Genomic DNA, 18,417 nt, shown 5'->3' on the forward strand with positions numbered 1-18,417 from the left:
CCAGGTCGACAAATCCTATAAACGTGTCTTGATTTTTCTTTAGCCTTGCTTCCATTATTAGCCGTAACGTCAGAATTGCCTCTCTCGTGCCTTTACTTTTCCTAAAGCCAAACTGATCGTCACCTAGCGCATTCTCAATTTTCTTTCCCATTCTTCTGTATATTATTCTTGTAAGCAGCTTAGATCCATGAGCTGTTCAGCTGATTGTGCGATAATTCTCATACTTGTCAGCTCTTGCCATCTTCGGAATTGTGTGGATGATGCTTTTCCGAAAGTCAGATGGTATGTCGCCAGACATATTCTGCACACCAACGTGAATAGTCGTTCTGTTGCCACTTTCCCTAATAATTTTAGAAATTCTGATGGAATGATATCTATCCCTTCTGCCTTATTTGACCGTAAGTCCTCCAAAGCTCTTTTAAATTCCGATTCTAATACTGGATTCCCTATATCTCCTAAATCGTCTCCTGTTTCTTCTTCTATCACATCAGACAAATCTTCACCCTTATAGGGGCTTTCAATGTATTCTTTCCACCTATCTGCTCTCTCCTCTGCATTTAACAGTGGAATTCCCGTTGCACTCTTAATGTTACCACCGTTGCTTTTAATGTCACCAAAGGTTGTTTTGACTTTCCTGTATGCTGAGTCTGTCCTTCCGACAATCATACCTTTTTCGATGTCTTCACATTTTTCCTGCAGCCATTTCGTCTTAGCTTCCCTGCAATTCCTATTTATTTCATTCCTTAGCGACTTGTATTTCTGTATTCCTGATTTTCTCGGAACATGTTTATACTTTCTCCTTTCATCAATCAACTGAAGTATTTCTTCTGTTACCCATGGTTTCTTCGCAGCTACCTTCTTTGTACCTATGTTTTCCTTCCCAACTTCTGTGATGGCCCTTTTTAGAGATGTCCATTCCTCTTCCACTGTACTGCCTACTGCGCGATTCCTTATTGCTGTATCTATAGAGTTAGAGAACTTCAAACGTATCTCGTCATTCCTTAGAACTTCCGTATCCCACTTATTTGCGTATTGGTTCTTCCTGACTAATGTCTTGAACTTCAGCCGACTCTTCATCACTACTATATTGTGATCTGAGTCTATATCTGCTCCTGGGTACGCCTTACAATCCAATATCTGATTTCGGAATCTCTGTCTGACCATGATGTAATCTAATTGAAATCTTCCCGTATCTCCCGGCCTTTTCCAAGTATACCTCCTCCTCTTGTAATTCTTGAACAGGGTATTCGCTATTACTATCTGAAACTTGTTACAGAACTCAATTAGTCTTTCTCCTCTTTCATTCCTTGTCCCAATCCCATATTCTCCTGTAACCTTTTATTCTACTCCTTCCCCTACAACTGCATTCCAGTCGCCCATGACTCTTAGATTTTCGTCCCCCTTTACATACTGCACTACCCTTTCAATATCCTCATACAATTTCTCTATCTGTTCATCTTCAGCTTGCGGCGTCGGCATGTATACCTGAACTATCGTTGTCGGTGTTGGTCTGCTGTCGATTCTGATTAGAACAACACGGTCACTGAACTGTTGACAGTAACACGCCCTCTGCCCTACCTTCCTATTCATAACGAATCCTACATCTGTTATACCATTTTCTTCTACTGTTGATATTACCCGATACTCATCTGGCCAGAAATCCTTGTCTTCCTTCCACTTCACTTCACTGACCCCTACTATATGTAGATTGAGCCTTTGCATTTCCCTTTTCAGATTTTCTAGTTTCCCTAAAACGTTCAAGCTTCTGACATTCCACGCCCCGACTCGTAGAACGTTATCCTTTCGTTGAACACACAGTGTACCGAATACTCCTAGCGATGGCCCTCCACAGCCGACGACCCATGCGTCTGCCAACGTTATATCACAACGACAAATCGGTAACTACGACTTAAATGGACACGTGGCCTTCGGCACTGGACGTTGGCGCAGTGGCAGAGTGTCGCATGGTCTGATTAATCCCGCTACCTTCTTCATCAAGCTGATAGGAGCGTGCGAATCCGTCTTCTTCCAGGGGAACATCTCCTTCACACCTGTACTGTGGGACGGAGACAAGGTGGCAGCGGCTGCATTGTGGTCTGGGGAACATTCACGTGGGCATCCATGGGTCCTGTGAAGCTCGTGCAAGGCACCACTACGGTGAAGGAGTGTCGTACACTGGTTGCAGTACACGCACCACCCTCCATGACGATAATGTTTCTAACGGCAGTGGTATTTTTGAAGAAGGCCAGGAATGTGATGGAGTGGTTCGACGAAAACAGTGGCCTCCCACTTCCCAGATCTGAACCCGATCGAACGCGCCTGCGATGCGATTGAACATGGCGTCAGATTTCATTACCCCCTCCACGGAATTTAAGGGATTAGGTGATTTGTGTTTGTAGAGGTGGTGCGAACTCCCTCCAGTAACCTACCAAGGTATCACTGCTTCCCTGCCACGACGCGTCGTCGCTGTTATCTGTGCAAAAGGTAAGTTAGTGGTCTGGTTGATTGTTGTATATCTTCACCTGGGTACGCTTTACAATCTAATATCTAATTGCGGAATCTGTTGCTTATCACAATGTAATAGACCCGGAATCTTCCCGTGTCTCCGGCTCTTTTCCAAGTACATCTTCTCCTCTTGTGATTCTTGAACAGAATATTTGCTAATACCATCTGATATGTGCAGAAATTAATTACTTTTCTCCTCGCTCCTTTCTAATATCAAGTTCATATTGTCCCGTAACTCTTTCTTGTGTTCTTTCCTCTACAACCTCGTTCCTATCCCTACGATAATTAGAGCGGCCAATTCTGATATATTTCTTTTAACTGCGAGCTGTGGTAATTTTTGAAATGAGAATTAACATGCTAAAGCTCAACTCCTATCTTTTGTCATAGTGTAGGATGTATGCTATTATCTAAAACTTTTCATTAAGATCAACATTCATATGGTAGTTATCGAGAGCAATACAAAACACGAAAATGGATCAATACGATCACGCCACCTACAAGGATTTTCCTTGTTGTCACAGCGAACTCAAGTAGATTCCAATTAGTAACTATCCGCTATGTTAAACTTATTTTAAATAGATCTCGTAAGTGGTGTAATGCTGCACAAGACCTTCAGTCTAGAAAGAAGGTATACATTACGTTCTGATGACGTGAAGTTCCCAGTGTGGCAGTTTGCTGACGTGGCGCTGCATCATCCACAAGGAAGCAACATACTCGATAACTATTTTCTAAAGGCATTAAAAACGTAATAAAAATCTAGACCTCTGTCTGGCAGAACAGTTTGAAACCTAAATCACATTAAAACCGCTGGGAGAATCTCGCAGCGTCGGCCATAGCGAACAGCCACGCGTCGATCATTGGCCGCACAAACTGTTCTCTGATGGCTTAACTATCGTTAATTAAAGTTAAAATCTTACTCAAAATTCAATAGCAAACGGCTGCCAGAGTGCTGACAATCGTAATTATTTGATCGTGCACCATTATGATGTTGTAGAACCATCGCATATTAGGGACCATTGGCTTAAATTGCCGTGTGATATTAGGATTATAAAATTATTTTGTCATTTTGCTGTGGCATGAAATGCAGACGTCATTAAAGCTGGCATCCCTAAAATTTACTAGAAGTGTTAGTTACTGAGGTCAAGCTCACTGTCCTACGATTTTCACTAAATCGTACTCTGATATCTCATCGAGTTCACGACTGGTGCTATTAGCTGCTGCGAAAGTGAGGTAATCTAGAGAACTCCATGTAGATGGACTCTATAGATACTCTTGGCGATGAGTAACGGATCAGCATGTCCCCAAACACAATTTTTCCATCTACGCTTAGTTTAGTACAGGCACCGGTACATGAACTTCCTAATGTAAGGGGAGTGTTGCAACAAGATACACAGATGCACACACACACACACACACACACACACATGCAGAGAGAGAGAGAGAGAGAGAGAGAGAGAGAGAGAGAGAGAGAGAGAGAGAGGCATCTGAGAGCCTCCCATACACTGATTCATTGTCTTCCATAAATGTCAACAACTGCTTCATAGATCAATCATGTCCTTCTGTTCACCATATTGACCAAAGTCGCACATACGTTTTCATGACCAGTAACTAAATAGCAACAACATGACCATGAAGAATGAGTCGTATCAGCCCTCAACGGATAGTTATGCTGCTAAATTTCGTAAATTAATACATTTTGAATAAAGAAACCGTCATCTATGTTAGCGGAAGATTCCCGCGTAAAAAGTCACCCTCAATCAACCAACGGCTTTGTCAGTTCAGTGATAGTGATCTTCACATTAATATGGACAACACCGACGACTATGGATCAGGTACGCAAGCTCACTTTGCAGACACATGATAAAGAGATAAAGAAAGTAAACGATGATAGTGAACAGGTAACTCAGTACGTAGAGACATATGAAAATCTAATAGTCATGGGAGATTGGAATGTGGTTGTATGGGAAGAAAGGGTTACGGGAGAATATGGACAAAGAGGAGAAATATTAATTGAGTTCAGCAATAAATTTCAGCAAGTAGTAGCGAATACTCTGTTCAAGAATCACAAGAGGAGTAGGTATATGTCGAAAAGGCCGGGGGATACGGGAAACTTACAGTTACATCATATTGTAGTCAGGAAGAGATTCCGAAATCAGGCATTGGATTGTAAGGCGTACCACGGAGTAGATACAGCCTCAGACCACAATTTAGTAACGATGGAGAGCAGCCTGACGTTTATGAGAGTAGCCAGAAAGTGTCAAAAGTCGCGAAACTGGGTTACGGAAGTACTAAGGAATAAAGAGATATGTTTGAAGTTCTCTGAGGCTTTAGATACTGCGATAACGAACAGCTCAATAGGTAGTTGAGTTCAAGAGGTGTAGACATGCTGAAAAGTGTCGTTACAGATGGTGGAAATAAAAATGCAGGTACGAAGAAGGTAACTGCGAAGAAACGATGGGTAAGAGAAGTACTTCAGTTGATCCACGAAAGAAGGAAGTACAAAAATGTTTAGGGAAAATCAGGAATTCAGAAATACAAGTCATTTGGGAATTAAATAAACAGAACGTGGAGGGAAGCTAGACAAAGAGGATGCGTGAAAAATGTAAAGAAATCGAGAAAGAAATGGTTGTCGGAAGGACTGACTCGGCAGTGAAATAAAGGCAAGAGTGATAACACTAAGAGTGTTAAATACAGATGAGGTATCGCATAAATGGAAAGAGCACTTTGTAGGTCTCTATGATGAGGGAGACTGCCCTGTTGACGTGACAGAATAAGAAACAGGAATCGATATAGAAGCCATTAAAGAACTTTGAAAGACTTAAGACCAAACAAGACGTAGGAGACTGTTAACATCACACCAGAATTTTTAAAATCATGGGGGTAGTGGCAACAAAGCCACCACGTTGGTGTGCAGAATCTTTTATATCTTTTGCATGTGGTACTACCGCAGTCTGAATATGTGTACATCGTTATCCCGTGACTCTAGTCACCTGACTGTATTCTACATTGGTGCCATTGAAAACAGTCATTTAGGGTATTGTATTATTTATCCATTGGTTTATATTAGGCAGAGTTGGGTGGGGGAAGGGAGGGGGGGGGGAGTGGGAGAAAGAGATGGAAACAATGGCGCTGCCCCCCTGCCCCCGCACCCTTACCACCCCCCTCCACCCCCAAAAAAGAACGTATCTTAGAACCGAGCGTATAAGAGTAATCTCCGAATTGCTTCATACAGTGTTATGCTGGTGGACTCATGTAACGTTAACGTTACCGCAGATTGAGGACAGCGTGAGTTACCTGTTCGGAGAACGCCTTGGGCGCCTGCTCTACGAGCACCTTGGCCGGTATTTTCCTGAGGAAGTCCGCTAGCTGGTGGGACGAGGCCCCCTGCTGCAGACCCAGGTGGCGGGCCAGCCGGTGCGTGCGCTCCGCCATGGGCACCAGACAGCCGCGGAACGCCACGGCGCTCTGGCATATCATGCGCTGGAACAGCCCTGCAACCGGCGACGGGTGAACAGGCAGCACGGAGCAAACTGCACCAAAGTGTTATTATGCTCTACTGGCCGGCGTCTCTCGCTAAGAGCACATATATGTGTCTCCGTTTGAACTCCTAAGACGGAGTGCCGTTGGTCTTCTGAAGATACAATAGAAGTTGCGAGGCCAATGAAGCAGCGACTCTATCAAGCAAGTCTACTAAGTAGCGGCCGACTGGAACGCGTGCATCGGGCTGGGAATCAGATGCACATCTGTAGCTTGTGTTATTAATTAAATGAGAAATGACGGGGAGATTACGTAAATTGGGTGACATTAACTACATACTATAAACTAACACCTAGTCTTTGTGGTGTGCCGTGAGAAAGAATTAACTAAATCAGCACTAATGTGGAACTGGAGAAAGTACTGCCTTAGGTGAAAACGGATATTTAAAAATCTGAGAAGAATTTGGTAAAGCACAGGAGACTGCTATTTAAGACCAACTATCCGTGTAGGTCCAGTGTGGGCCGTTATTATCGTATGGCAGCGAATCTTGGCAGATACGCTGATACGTTAATGCGTACACTAACGATGTATGCTGGAAAAAATTTAGTTCCAATTTTGGTCACCAGGTGCAAATCGGCGCTGAATAGCATCTCTTCAACGTCTCCAGGGATGATATTAGACAAATTGTGAAAGCTGCCGTTAATAATAAAATCAACATTATGTCTTTCTCACTTGTTTGAGAAATTGTGTCCACGTCCCGTTCCTAATCCTTCACATATGTACACATTTTTGTACATTTTTCTTGCATTCATAGTGCAGGTTTGCATTTGGTGGCCAAAATCGGAACCAATTTTTTTCCGCATTAACACATTAGAATATCCGCCAAGTGTCGCTGCCATACGATAATTACAGTCCACACTGGAACTCTGTGAGTTGCTGCACATTAATTATATACAACCGGTACAATACCGTCACCATAATCGTGCACTTAACATGAAAGCACAGTCGTCAACGAGATCCAACACTTAACGTTGAAAGCAAGTTTATAGCTTAAACACGCCACAAAGCATGGACGGAAATGTATTCCATGTTGATCTGTGGTATCATTTATTTACATGCAACGTTCAATTTTCCCAATACATTCAAACGTTTTGTGACAGAGAAACTTGTAATATCTATCAGGACTTTTAAATATTGAATAAAGAAAGGTTTGTGCCACCCATTCTTCACTCATGTTAGGAATATAGGAAGGTTCTGAATCAATTTAGATGCGTGCTGGAAGATACGTACATAGCGGACTCACTCAGCAAAAAACTGTTACCAAAACACTGTGTGAATTTTAACGGAAATCCACACAGTGAAGTAGACGTTCGTTTCGGGAAACGTTATCGAAGGTGCAGAAACATTCCACTAGCTCCCGCATACATATTCTCCGGACAGCAGGGATAAGAGGTACTAGAATTCCAAGAGAGGCATACAGTCGACCATTTTTCCTTAGAAAATGGAATGACCACTGGGTAGAATATACACTCCGGCATACATTCTGCAAATGCTTGCATAGTAGGTATAGTAGATATATGTATAACTAGAAAAAATGTTGAACGGAGTAGAGTTCAGACTTAGCAAGGAACATTGAGGTGAAACAGTGAAAATACTGAAATCATGCGTGGTAGCACAAAATGGATTGGTGATTTATTGGTATTCGGCAGTGGATTGATACCATACCACAACATTATGAATTCTGTTCTCTAAGAATACACATCGGCTGAGATATCCAACACAGATGAGGTATCAGATGCAGACGCCTGCAGGTGAAAGAAGTAAAACAGCTCATACAATGCAGAGGTGCCAGAAGCAATAGTATGAAAATGAAGTTATAGAATACTCGAAGAGAGCGAGATAATTGATGTAGATCTTTTCGGCTACTCAGTATAATCTTTCGAACTAAAATAAGTCGTAACCTGAATGTAGCAATCGGATTGGTATTGCTGTGAGAAGATCTATAGCAACCATTGATTGCCTATACTAGTATGGCTGTAAGCAGATTTGAAATCCAGTGTGCTAAACACTGTGCCATCACGTTAGTTGATTAATTTTCATCACAAGTTAGTGGATAGTGAGACTTGTGCTAACACATCCCGGGAACGAGATCTGAATACATTTTTATTTACATTTCATATTCTTTGCAACACAAACATGTGAATGTCGTACATGTTTTCGACCAGTCGCTGGTCATACCAGCCACTGGTCATCATCATACTGAAGGCATACATTTTTTTCCTTAGAAAAATTTCGTTGAGAAAAAGCGGAATATGCTGTGGGACATAATGGAATATTCCTAATTCAGCCCATGTAGTTTCATGAAGTTCCTATAGGTGGCGGCGCTAAATATGGCCTTCAAAATGGTGTCTGGAACGGTTGTGTGTTCCAGGCAGGGGGACCTGTCAGTGAATTTCTTTTGGCAGAAAACCAGAGCATCGGAGACATTCATAGGCGCTTGTCGAATGTCTATGGAGACTTGTCAGAGAACAAAAGCGCGTTGAGGCGTTAGGCAAGGCGTCCGTCATCATCGCCACAAGGTCTGCAAACCTGTCCGACCTGAGTGCCGGTGAGCAGCACTCAGATGTGACTCCTGCAGTGTTGGAATGTGCAAACACTCTCATTCGCGGTAATCGACGTATCACAACCAAAGACCTCCATGCTCAACAGGACGTCTCTCTTGGTAGTGCTGACACATTCGTCTGCCAGTTTGGGTATTCAAAAGCGTATGCCTGCTAAGTTCCTCGCCGCCTAACGAAAGGCCATAAAGAGGAACGAAGTACCATCTATGAGGAATTACTTGCACATTATAAGGCTGATAGTGACAAATTTTCTAAAACATGGTCACAGGCTATGAAACATTGGTTTATCACATCGAACCGGAAACAAAAAGGCAGTCCATGGAGTGGAGCACACCACCTGTTCTTCAAAGGAAATGTTCAGAGTCGTACATTCAGCCGATAGAATCACGGCGACTGTCTTCGGGACTCTAAAGTGGTTGTTCTGCTTGATGTCCTCCCGCGTGATGTAACTTCAACTCTCTAATGTCTTGTGCTACTCTCAGGAAATTGAATTAACTAATTCAACGTGTACGTCTCTATAGAAATGCAAACAAACTTCTGCTTCCTCATGACAGCGTAAGGTCTCAAACAAGTATATGAACCCGAGACGAGCTCATTAAACTTTGTGGGACTGTTCTCCCACATCCCTCCTACAGCCCGGATCTCCCACTTTCGCCTTCCATCCGTCTGGCCAAACGATGGAAGCATGATGAGGTGGTTACTGATGCGGCAAAACTTTGAATCCGACGTCTACCAGTAGAGCGGTACCATGCGAGCACGTAGGCCCTCCCAACAAAGTGGGGTAAAGCCGTCGCATTGAACGGAAATTATTGGAAAACAGGGCTTTGTAGCCAGAAAAGTGAGGATCAATATGATGCATTGGAAAGCTATGTAAACCCAACCTTTCGGAAAAGAATGTGTTGCTTTACTTATTGAACTCCACTCGTAAAATGCTCGTGTGACTGTGTCGTGAAAAACATAAAAAATTAAAGAACGTATGTCAAGCACTTAATCTCAAATGGACTATTTCACTATTTTATTTTTTATTTATTTATTTACAATATATGGGCCTTCTCACCTTCTGCAGCTGAAGAGAGCATGATGAGATGACAAGACCTGCTGCCAGCGCTCTCTCCGAAAAGTGTAATGTTCTCCGGGTCCCCTCCAAATGCAGCGATGTTCTCCTTTACCCAGCGCAGAGCCATCAACTGGTCTTTGAAGCCCATGTTCCCAGGCACCACGGAGTCTCCAGTGCTCAGGAAACCTGCAGATTGTTACCGTCGGCAAAATTGAGAATGAATGGGAATCATCTGAAAACTATAATGGTACGAAAAGTGAAAATAAGAGATAATGACCATCATACATTGATGAGCACCTGATTTAGGAGAGTTGTTACGCTTGTCTCGCGCGACTAGGATCAGGACGAGCGGTGCCAGTACACCTGATCGCAGCGAGACTGTGGACACAGGGCGCATTTTAGGGGCGAGGTCGAGGAAGCACTGCGGACGTGTCACAGTGTGCCTGCACTATCTGAACACAAGTGTCCGGACATCGGTATGTTATATACAACTTACCGCTAGATGTCATGAGAGGCGGACACGCCAGCATAAAAGGAGAGTCTGTTGTTGTCAGCAGGGAAGCGGCGAAAGCGGAATCAGTCGGAAGAGGTCAGCGACTTCGAACGTCGACCGGTTATTGGATGTCACTTGAGAAACAAATCGATCGAGGGCGTTTCTGCCCTTCTAAAACATCCCAAGTCGACTGTTGGTCGATGTGATTGTGAAGTGAAAACACAAAGGATGAAATCAGTGGAATCGGAACAGGGTTAGCCACGTAGCAAGAGCTAGCAAGAGCTAGCAAATGCTGCGAGCTTCATCCATTAGGAGGCTTCCCACCTGGCTATAGTGATGAGTGGGTGTTGCGTGATGTCCTTAGGTTAGTTCTATGGGACTGATGACCATAGAACTTAAGTCCCATAGTGCTCAGAGCCATTTGAACGATTAGTTATGAATTGTATTCTACCTACCGTCCAACTGGAAAGACGTTGGTGACCAAATCCACAATGAGTAGTAACAGTTTTAGCTTATTTCTAAAAGGGAACGCTGGCCACATCATACATTATTTATCGTAAGTTGACAACGCCGCAGAACTTACATGGGAGGTTCCTATTGTTGGCCGTGCTAGTTGTAATAACCTGTTCAGTCAGAATAGGGCTCTATTGATTAGCAATCAGGAAGTAATTAATGAACACCATATTTAGTTTTTGTGCCAGAGTCATTCCTTCTGTGTTTCGTATAGTACTCCAGATACCAGCCGTCTAGAGCGGAGCTTGCTTTCCTGTTGGTGAACTACTGTTGTATAACGTGTGGCAGTTTCGCGGTTTCTGGATTTCTTTCCTGTCGTTGTTTCTCTTTCGATCGCTGTGGACTGATAGACTGCAATACTATACTGCTGTTTAACATACGTTTTCCGCTTTTACTTGGCGCTGGGTCTTCTTTTGAAAGAATTGAAAGAAACTACTTCAAATAATCAGATTTTGAAAATCTTGTCGAACACAGTGCCACTGACCGTAGCAGATGCTACGAAGCCATTTGTATGTAGTTTTACCACTATCAGGCAAGTTTTGGATGCAATACCTAACAGTGTGGATTAAAAAGTTAAGTCTTGTAATAAGGCTTACGGACTACATTCGAAGATTAGTACGTTGTAAACGGGAACAATGACTATCGTTTGGAACGAAATCTTAGAACGCTTCTCTGCTTCGTAACATGGGATACGTCCTTTTAAATAATTACTTGGTTACGTCCAAGCAAATAAGTCCACATTTTAAGATTCTGAAACAAAAGCCGAAGTACTGACCGGCTGTAAAGAATATAAGCAACAGACTTCAAGGCGATTCAGGTGAAACATAGAGTACGACAATTCCAGCGGCTCTAATACACTCAACGAAGTAGGAGCAAATCAAACTCCTGGACAAAATTTTGAAATTTAGGAGTTCACTGTGATAATTGATAACGTGTTGACTGCAATAGTTAAACACACAGAAGAGCACCATCAAGTGACTAGTGTATTTGGAATACTTCAGCAGTTTGTCTTTAACAGCAGAAGAGATCGTGAAAAGAGCTCCAGTTATCTTCAATGCTTACCCAGACGATACGGAAGAAAGCTCAATGTGAGCTGCTCATAACACATTTCGCTGCTGGTATTGATAGCAAAAATCACGAGCCCCTGGAACTGCAGTTCTATAAACTACGAGGGTGAGTCAAATAAAAACTTTAAATATTTTTTTTAAATATTATTTATTTGCAGAAGTGGTACAAAGCTGCATAGCCATTCAACATAATCTCTCCCACGCACAATGCAAGTACTCCAGCGATTAAAAAGTGCATAAATCCCCTTGGAAAAAAATTCTTTTAATAGTCCGCGCAACCACTTATTCACTTATGCACCGCGTGGCGTACCTCTTCATGCGAACGGAACTTCTCTCCTCCCATTGCGTCTTTCAGTGGTCCAGACATATGTAAATCGCTTGGGGCAAGGTCTGGGTTGCCGCTGTCTTCGTTTCCGGTTAGTGTAAGTGAACCCAGGTTCCGTACCTAGTAACGATTCTTGCAGGGAAGTCATTACCTTCTCGTTCAAAACGCCGAAGAAGTTCTTCACAAATATCAACACGTCGTTCTCTAATTTCAGCAATCAGCTGCCGTGGAACCCATCTTGCAGACACTTCTTGAAACTGGAGCACATCATGCACAATGTGGTGTGCAGACCCATGACTAATCTGTAAACATGCTGCAGTGTCATTCATTGTCACTCAGCTGTTTTCCTTCACTATGGCTTCAATGCTGCAATGTTCTGTGGAGCCACAACTAGATGTGCCTGATCTCTACGAGGAGCATCTTCCACTAAAGCCACACCATTTGCGAACTTCCTACTCCATTCGTAGATTTGCTGCTGTGACAAACATGCATTACCGTACTGAACCTTCATCTGTTGGTGAATTTCAACAGGTTTCACACCTTCACTACGCGAAAATCGAATAACAGAACGCTGTTCTTCCCTGGTGCAAGTCGCAAGTGGGGCGGCCATCTTTATACTGATAATGCGACGGTATGTGTGCATCTGCACTATGCTGACACCTACAGGCCATTCTGCACGCTGTTTGTAGCACGCTTACCTACTTACAGCGTAACGGCGCGATTTGTTATTACAAATTTAAGGTTTTTATTTGACTCACCCTCGTATCGATAGAAAATTCGTTAGAATAGTCTTTCCAAAATGTAGAAATAGTCTTAAGCATTTACTCGTCTTTGATTATCTTCAACTGAAGTGGGGAATGTTCGTTTTCAACATTAAAGCGCTACACCATTGGACAAGAACATGTAAACAAGTTCATGAACACATAATATGATTTGCTTAGCGACACTGATTTGACTAGTGTCATCATTAACTTTGCCCAAATTAAAGTAAGAGAAGTTTTTGTGAAGTGCTGTTATATATTATTTCCTAACTCTGAGGTTTAAGGCAAACCAAGAGGCTCCGCGGACAGCATTGGCTTCATCCAGCATTGAGGGGAAGGAATCAGTTTCCATTGGATTGCCAAGGCAGACAATCGTTCATCACCACATATCACTAGTTTCCAATCATCCACTCCCCTCTCTATACCACTTCAAGATCCGCTTTCCATTGACCACAGACATGTGTTACTTATCAGGAGCAGCTTGACCTTTGCACCTCGTTTTTAAGTCACTACCCACAATCTCTGTGGTACTTTCACTGCTAGTAGCACTTTAAAAGTCACGAGTGACTTATTCTGCTGATTCCACGAATTTTTTTTGTTTTTTTGTTTTTTTACAACTACCCTCTACAGTGCTCGACAGTCCTTAACTTTCAGTACCTGATCTGTCTGGTCTGGTTTTAGCTGTGGTTGTTCCTTCACGTTTTCGCTTCACAGTCACATCACCAAGAGTCGGATTGCGCGGCCTTAGCAGGGACTTGTTCCTCAGGAGACATGCAATGACTAGTCCACCTTCTAAGTCACTGAGCTCTCCTGACCCACCCATTTTGCTGCTATTGCTTCTCCACTGATAACACAGTACTTCCAGCCTCCTTTTATACTGGCGGGCCCGCATTTCGTGACATTCAGTGGTCAAATCTTATGTAGGGGTGTCTCAGTGCTTCTGATTAGGTAGTGTACGTCTATATGCCTTAAAAGTACTCATATAAAATTATAAGCTAATTTGTAGGCTGATAGTACTCGCAAGAGTACTATCCCCTATTAAGTAATCAAATACATTTGTAATGTTAGCGACGGAAAGTAAGTTATTATCCCAGGGTGACTACTAAGGGTAACCTCGTTTTTATATTCATAAGGCAACATGATGACACACTAGTAAAGGTGACAAGTTCATTGTCATTAAAGAGGGGTTAACAATAATCAGCTAAGCAGAGATTCAGAATCTGAATCAACCGTTGTGTAGTCAAACGAAAAAGATAGGGGAATAATTGCGACCTAGTTCCTTAATTACTCTCCTATTGCAAACAACGATCGAGAAGAATGTCTCAACCAGGACTTAGCACAATATCACACGGAAATTACATGACACTTTCGCTGGAACTGTTCAACGTGAAAGGAACGTGTAAATTTGGTGCCATGTTATATGCTAATTATGTACAGCTGCAAACAAGAATTTCATCTAACTAGCGTACGAGTTCAGATGAAAAGTTTATAAGTATTTCGGACATACTGTCTGAGCTTTTGCCTGTAGAGCGTCACAAACGTAGGTATCAGATGCCTGATCTAAGGACAGAAGACGCTAGGTTGAGAATCTGAATGATCCAGGTATAGCATTGAAATGTGTAGTACAGGTGCGAAGGTAATGTCACACCAGGTTTTCTATGCGTTTATTATTCAATAAAATCCACTTTAGGTAAAAGATAGTATGTATACACGATACGTAGTTTCTTAACAAACGAACTCTTCGTCAATATGTTTAATTCGCATGTGAGGCACTGCAACAAGCTATAGTAATTGGTATCCTGCCCGTTCGAAGATACACAGACCACCAAGATGCTATGGCTTTTACTCGAAGCATTCAGAGTGTGAATTAAGATAATGTAGAAACTTCATATAAAACAATAATTAACACAAGGAGAGAAGTACCCAGCATACGTTACTGCCTTTTTTTATCATTTATTTAATTTCGATTCCACCCCAGGTGGGCACGCTGCCAGCAACTTAGTACGCTGCTATTCAGCCTACAGATTTTTTAATACATATTAAGAGAAGAAACAATTAAAGCAGCCAATGAAAGGGCGACTTAAATTGTAAAATTGTGGAAAGTTAAAACATAAAACAAAGGGTGGGCGATGCTAATAAAATACACATGAAGCAGGTAGGTAAAATAGTAGACAGACAACCAAAAAACACGGCGACAGTCTGGTTTCTGTTTGCAAGAGATATCAAAATCACACCCAGTGACAGTATGATGTCCATTCGCAACACTTCGGAAAAGATGCACAACACTTCACAATCACTGGAAACACTGCACTAAAAAGTTGGCATTAAGATGACACACCACAACCTAGGGCAGATGGGGCGGGGCTGGACAGATGAGGGGAAAAAGGGGTATGAGAGGAAAAAAGAAAAGGGGGGGGGGGAAACAACAGGGCAGAGGACTCATAAGGGAGGGGGGGGGGGCAGGGCAGACGCGAGAGGGAATGGGGAAAGGCAGAGGAGGGAAATGCAAAAGGACTCGGGGAGAGGAGGGAGGCAGAGAGAAGGGGTAGGCAGGGAAAAAACAGGATGAAAGGGGGAGGAGAGGTATCCCAGGAAAAGGACAGAGGAAGGGAGAGGGAGAGGTATCGGAGTTGATAGGAGGGAAGGGAGAGAGGGCATCATAAGGGAGGGGAAAGGAGATAAAGGGTGTAGATATGGAGGGTAGGGGGGACACAACAGTGAGGGCGTAGCAGAGGGCGAGGGTTGGAGAGGAGAGGAGCAGCCAGGGAATGAGGGGGATCAAGGCGGAGGGAGGTGTAGAGTATGTGGATATGTTCAAGGAATAGGAACAGATGGGGAAAAGGAATCAGGTCGTAGAGAATCCGCATGTGGGACAGGATGCGTATACGGAAGGCAAGGCAGATTCCATGGCGCTCGAGGATCTGGAGGGACTCATAGAATTTGAGGGGGGGGGGGGGGCGGATATCCAGGTGGGACTGGTTTAACAGCGGATGGGACTGATTAAGGATTTGTATGTGTGAAGGATAGTAGAGGGGTTCAACCCCTATGTCTGGCCAGAGAGGAATTTGAGGAGTTGGAGGCGGTTGTGGGCTTTGGATGTGATAAAGCGGAGATGAGGGATCCAGGTGGGGTGACGTTCAATAGGAAGGACAAGGTAGATGAGGGTGGAGGAAAGGCCGACAGGTTCGGTGCAGACGGTAAGGGAGAACTCAATGAACTGGAAGGAGTGAGTGGTGCGACATACGATGATTACTTGTAAATTATTGTATCGTCACGTCGTTTAATAAGCAAGAAGAGAGAAGAAAGCTATGGGACTGAGCTGTCTGCATTGGCTAAATGGAAAAGCTATGCATTAGATGTCAGTAACGTCCGAAGTTACGAGGGTTGCCTAGAACGTAATCCACGTCATTTTCGTTTTCGGCCGAAATCGATGCGACGAAAGCGAAACGTTCAGTATGTATTATTTGAGATCTCCTGAGTGAGTGCGTCAAGTTTCTGTCGCTTCCAACAGATAGCGTAGCTGTAGGACAGTTCCAAAATGGCGTCTGTAGGTGTAATTTTCAAGCAACGTGACTTCACTGAATTTCTCTCTGCAGAGAAAAAAACGGTGGAGAATATTCACAAACGCTTGTGCAAAGTCTGTGGAGCATTTGCAGAGTTTTTGAACACATTCTGAGTCCGGGTATAATAAACTAAAATCTGTTTGAGTGTTTGGGATCTGCACCAGGTGAGATTAAAGGACGATAACTAAGTAATTCAGGGGCATGTAGCAAGATTTGTGACTGAAAGGTTCGATCAGCACGCAAGTATTACGGAAATGCTTCGTTAACTCAAATGGGAATCCCTGTAGGATAGGCGACGCTCTTTTCGCAAGTAGCTGTTCCTATAATTTAGAGAACCGGCATTTGAGACCAACTGCAGAATAATTGTACTGCCACCAACGTTCATATCACGTAAGGACCACAAAGAAAATTTATGTTAAATTAGAGCTGGTACAGAGGTTTTCAGGCAGCAGTTTTTCCTGTTCCACTTTAGCAAGAGGGACAGGAAAGGAAATTAGTATAGCTGCGTCACGAAAATAAGCACCTCAAGGACATATCATTATCGTACAGAATGCCAGTTTGTTAGAAACAACGTCTCTAGTTTGCGTTTAGAATGTGATGGAGTACTTTTCAAAAAAACAAAAACCATTGGCAGCTGCTACGAAAAACTAAAAACTAACGTTACAAGGAATGTTGAAGAAAAATATTTTCCTTGCTTCACCCTGTGGAAAAAACAAAACCACAGACATATTTGGACTGAAAATAATAAATGATCATTCTCGAAGTTTGTAGATGGATACGATACATATTTCATCGTGAAAACATTAAAGTATTCCAAGATAAACAATAAAATATCGTAAGAGGTTTGAACCTGTTCCACCTGTGTAGCAAAAAATGTTGTCGCTAATCAGTCTGCGTTCTGTTGGACTTTGTAGGAACTTCCAGAGAGAATATTGTTAATAAAACAATGAAAATAGTTTTGGTAAGATCTGAGATATAATTATTCTATCGTGTCACGTATTAACGCATTTTATCTACGAGAGACTCCGTGAACGACAACGCACGAATCCTTGTGTGCCGTTGCTCCTGCATTTCGCTCACTACCAAACACACGTCAATGCTCCATTCCGTAGAATACTGAAAGCGCCCACGAACACACAATACCGCACAGAAAAATTAACATCTAGCTGGCGCTGACTTACTGCACTGTTAACAGTGTACATGCGGCGGGAATGCTATGAGGCAGGCGAGTCGCAGCGTCTATTGCCGGCTAACTGCAGGTTCGCCTATTACCTTGAGGTAATGATTTGGTGTTCGGTCCTTGTAGTGGTACAATGTACCCGGCTCCAAGCAACGTGCCATGATTTCTGGAGTACGTTTGTAGATCCAGACGTAATCAGGTGAGAGCGATTAAATCAAGAAAATCAAAACTGCTGTCAACAATGACGGCTACGGCTCTAATGCGTCTATACTTTCGTAACTGCAAGTCAAGTAAATAAAGAAAGAAATGCAGAGCAAAATCCTTAATCTTTCTATCCCCTCCCGAAAATTATAAAACGACAAAACTAATAGATAATCCAAAATCGCGTTTATAATCAGGTAATTGATCTCATTGTTGCATCACTTAATCCAGAAACAATCGTCGAATTCTATTGATCCACTACGAACAAAATAATTTCATTACTCAGCTACCATACACGCATCCATATTACGCATCTAAAATTGTCAGAAGTCTCGTCCTTACCCTAAGGTCACTATTCTGACACTGCCCATAGTCTGAACTCACCTTTGCTGTTACAGCTATAGCACTGGACACAACTTCAGTGTTTGTACATCCATCCTTACCCAGAACACCCAGGCGGTAGTTGAAGGTCACGACGACGACGCCGTGGCCCAGCAGGTAGTCAGGGCCATACAGGTCGACGTCGCCAGACCCCGTCGTGAATCCCCCGCCGTGGATCCACACCATCACCGGCTTCAGCGCATCACTCGCTCCCGATGGTAACTGTAATTTGACGCATTGCCTATGAAATAACGAGGCGGGATCGTGAGCCTC

At 43.1% G+C, this 18,417-nt stretch overlaps 1 protein-coding gene across 2 annotated transcripts in view; it reads right to left on the reverse strand.

Moving 5' to 3' along the window:
* LOC126332816 (juvenile hormone esterase-like) overlaps nucleotides 1-18,417 on the reverse strand; it is a 75,766-nt gene that overhangs the window by 39,611 nt on the left and 17,738 nt on the right. The window contains exons 3-5 of one of the 2 annotated variants that reach the window (XM_049996685.1): nucleotides 18,207-18,366; nucleotides 9,661-9,846; nucleotides 5,800-5,996 (exon numbers count right to left, since the gene is read on the reverse strand). In XM_049996685.1, coding sequence (XP_049852642.1) covers nucleotides 5,800-5,996; nucleotides 9,661-9,846; nucleotides 18,207-18,366 — 543 coding nt within the window. Of the gene's footprint in view, nucleotides 1-5,799; nucleotides 6,036-9,660; nucleotides 9,847-18,206; nucleotides 18,367-18,417 lie in introns of both variants that reach the window. The other variant, XM_049996683.1, reaches the window with a different exon arrangement.

Source organism: Schistocerca gregaria, chromosome 2, assembly GCF_023897955.1.
Source record: "Schistocerca gregaria isolate iqSchGreg1 chromosome 2, iqSchGreg1.2, whole genome shotgun sequence".
Lineage (NCBI taxonomy): Eukaryota > Metazoa > Arthropoda > Insecta > Orthoptera > Acrididae > Schistocerca > Schistocerca gregaria.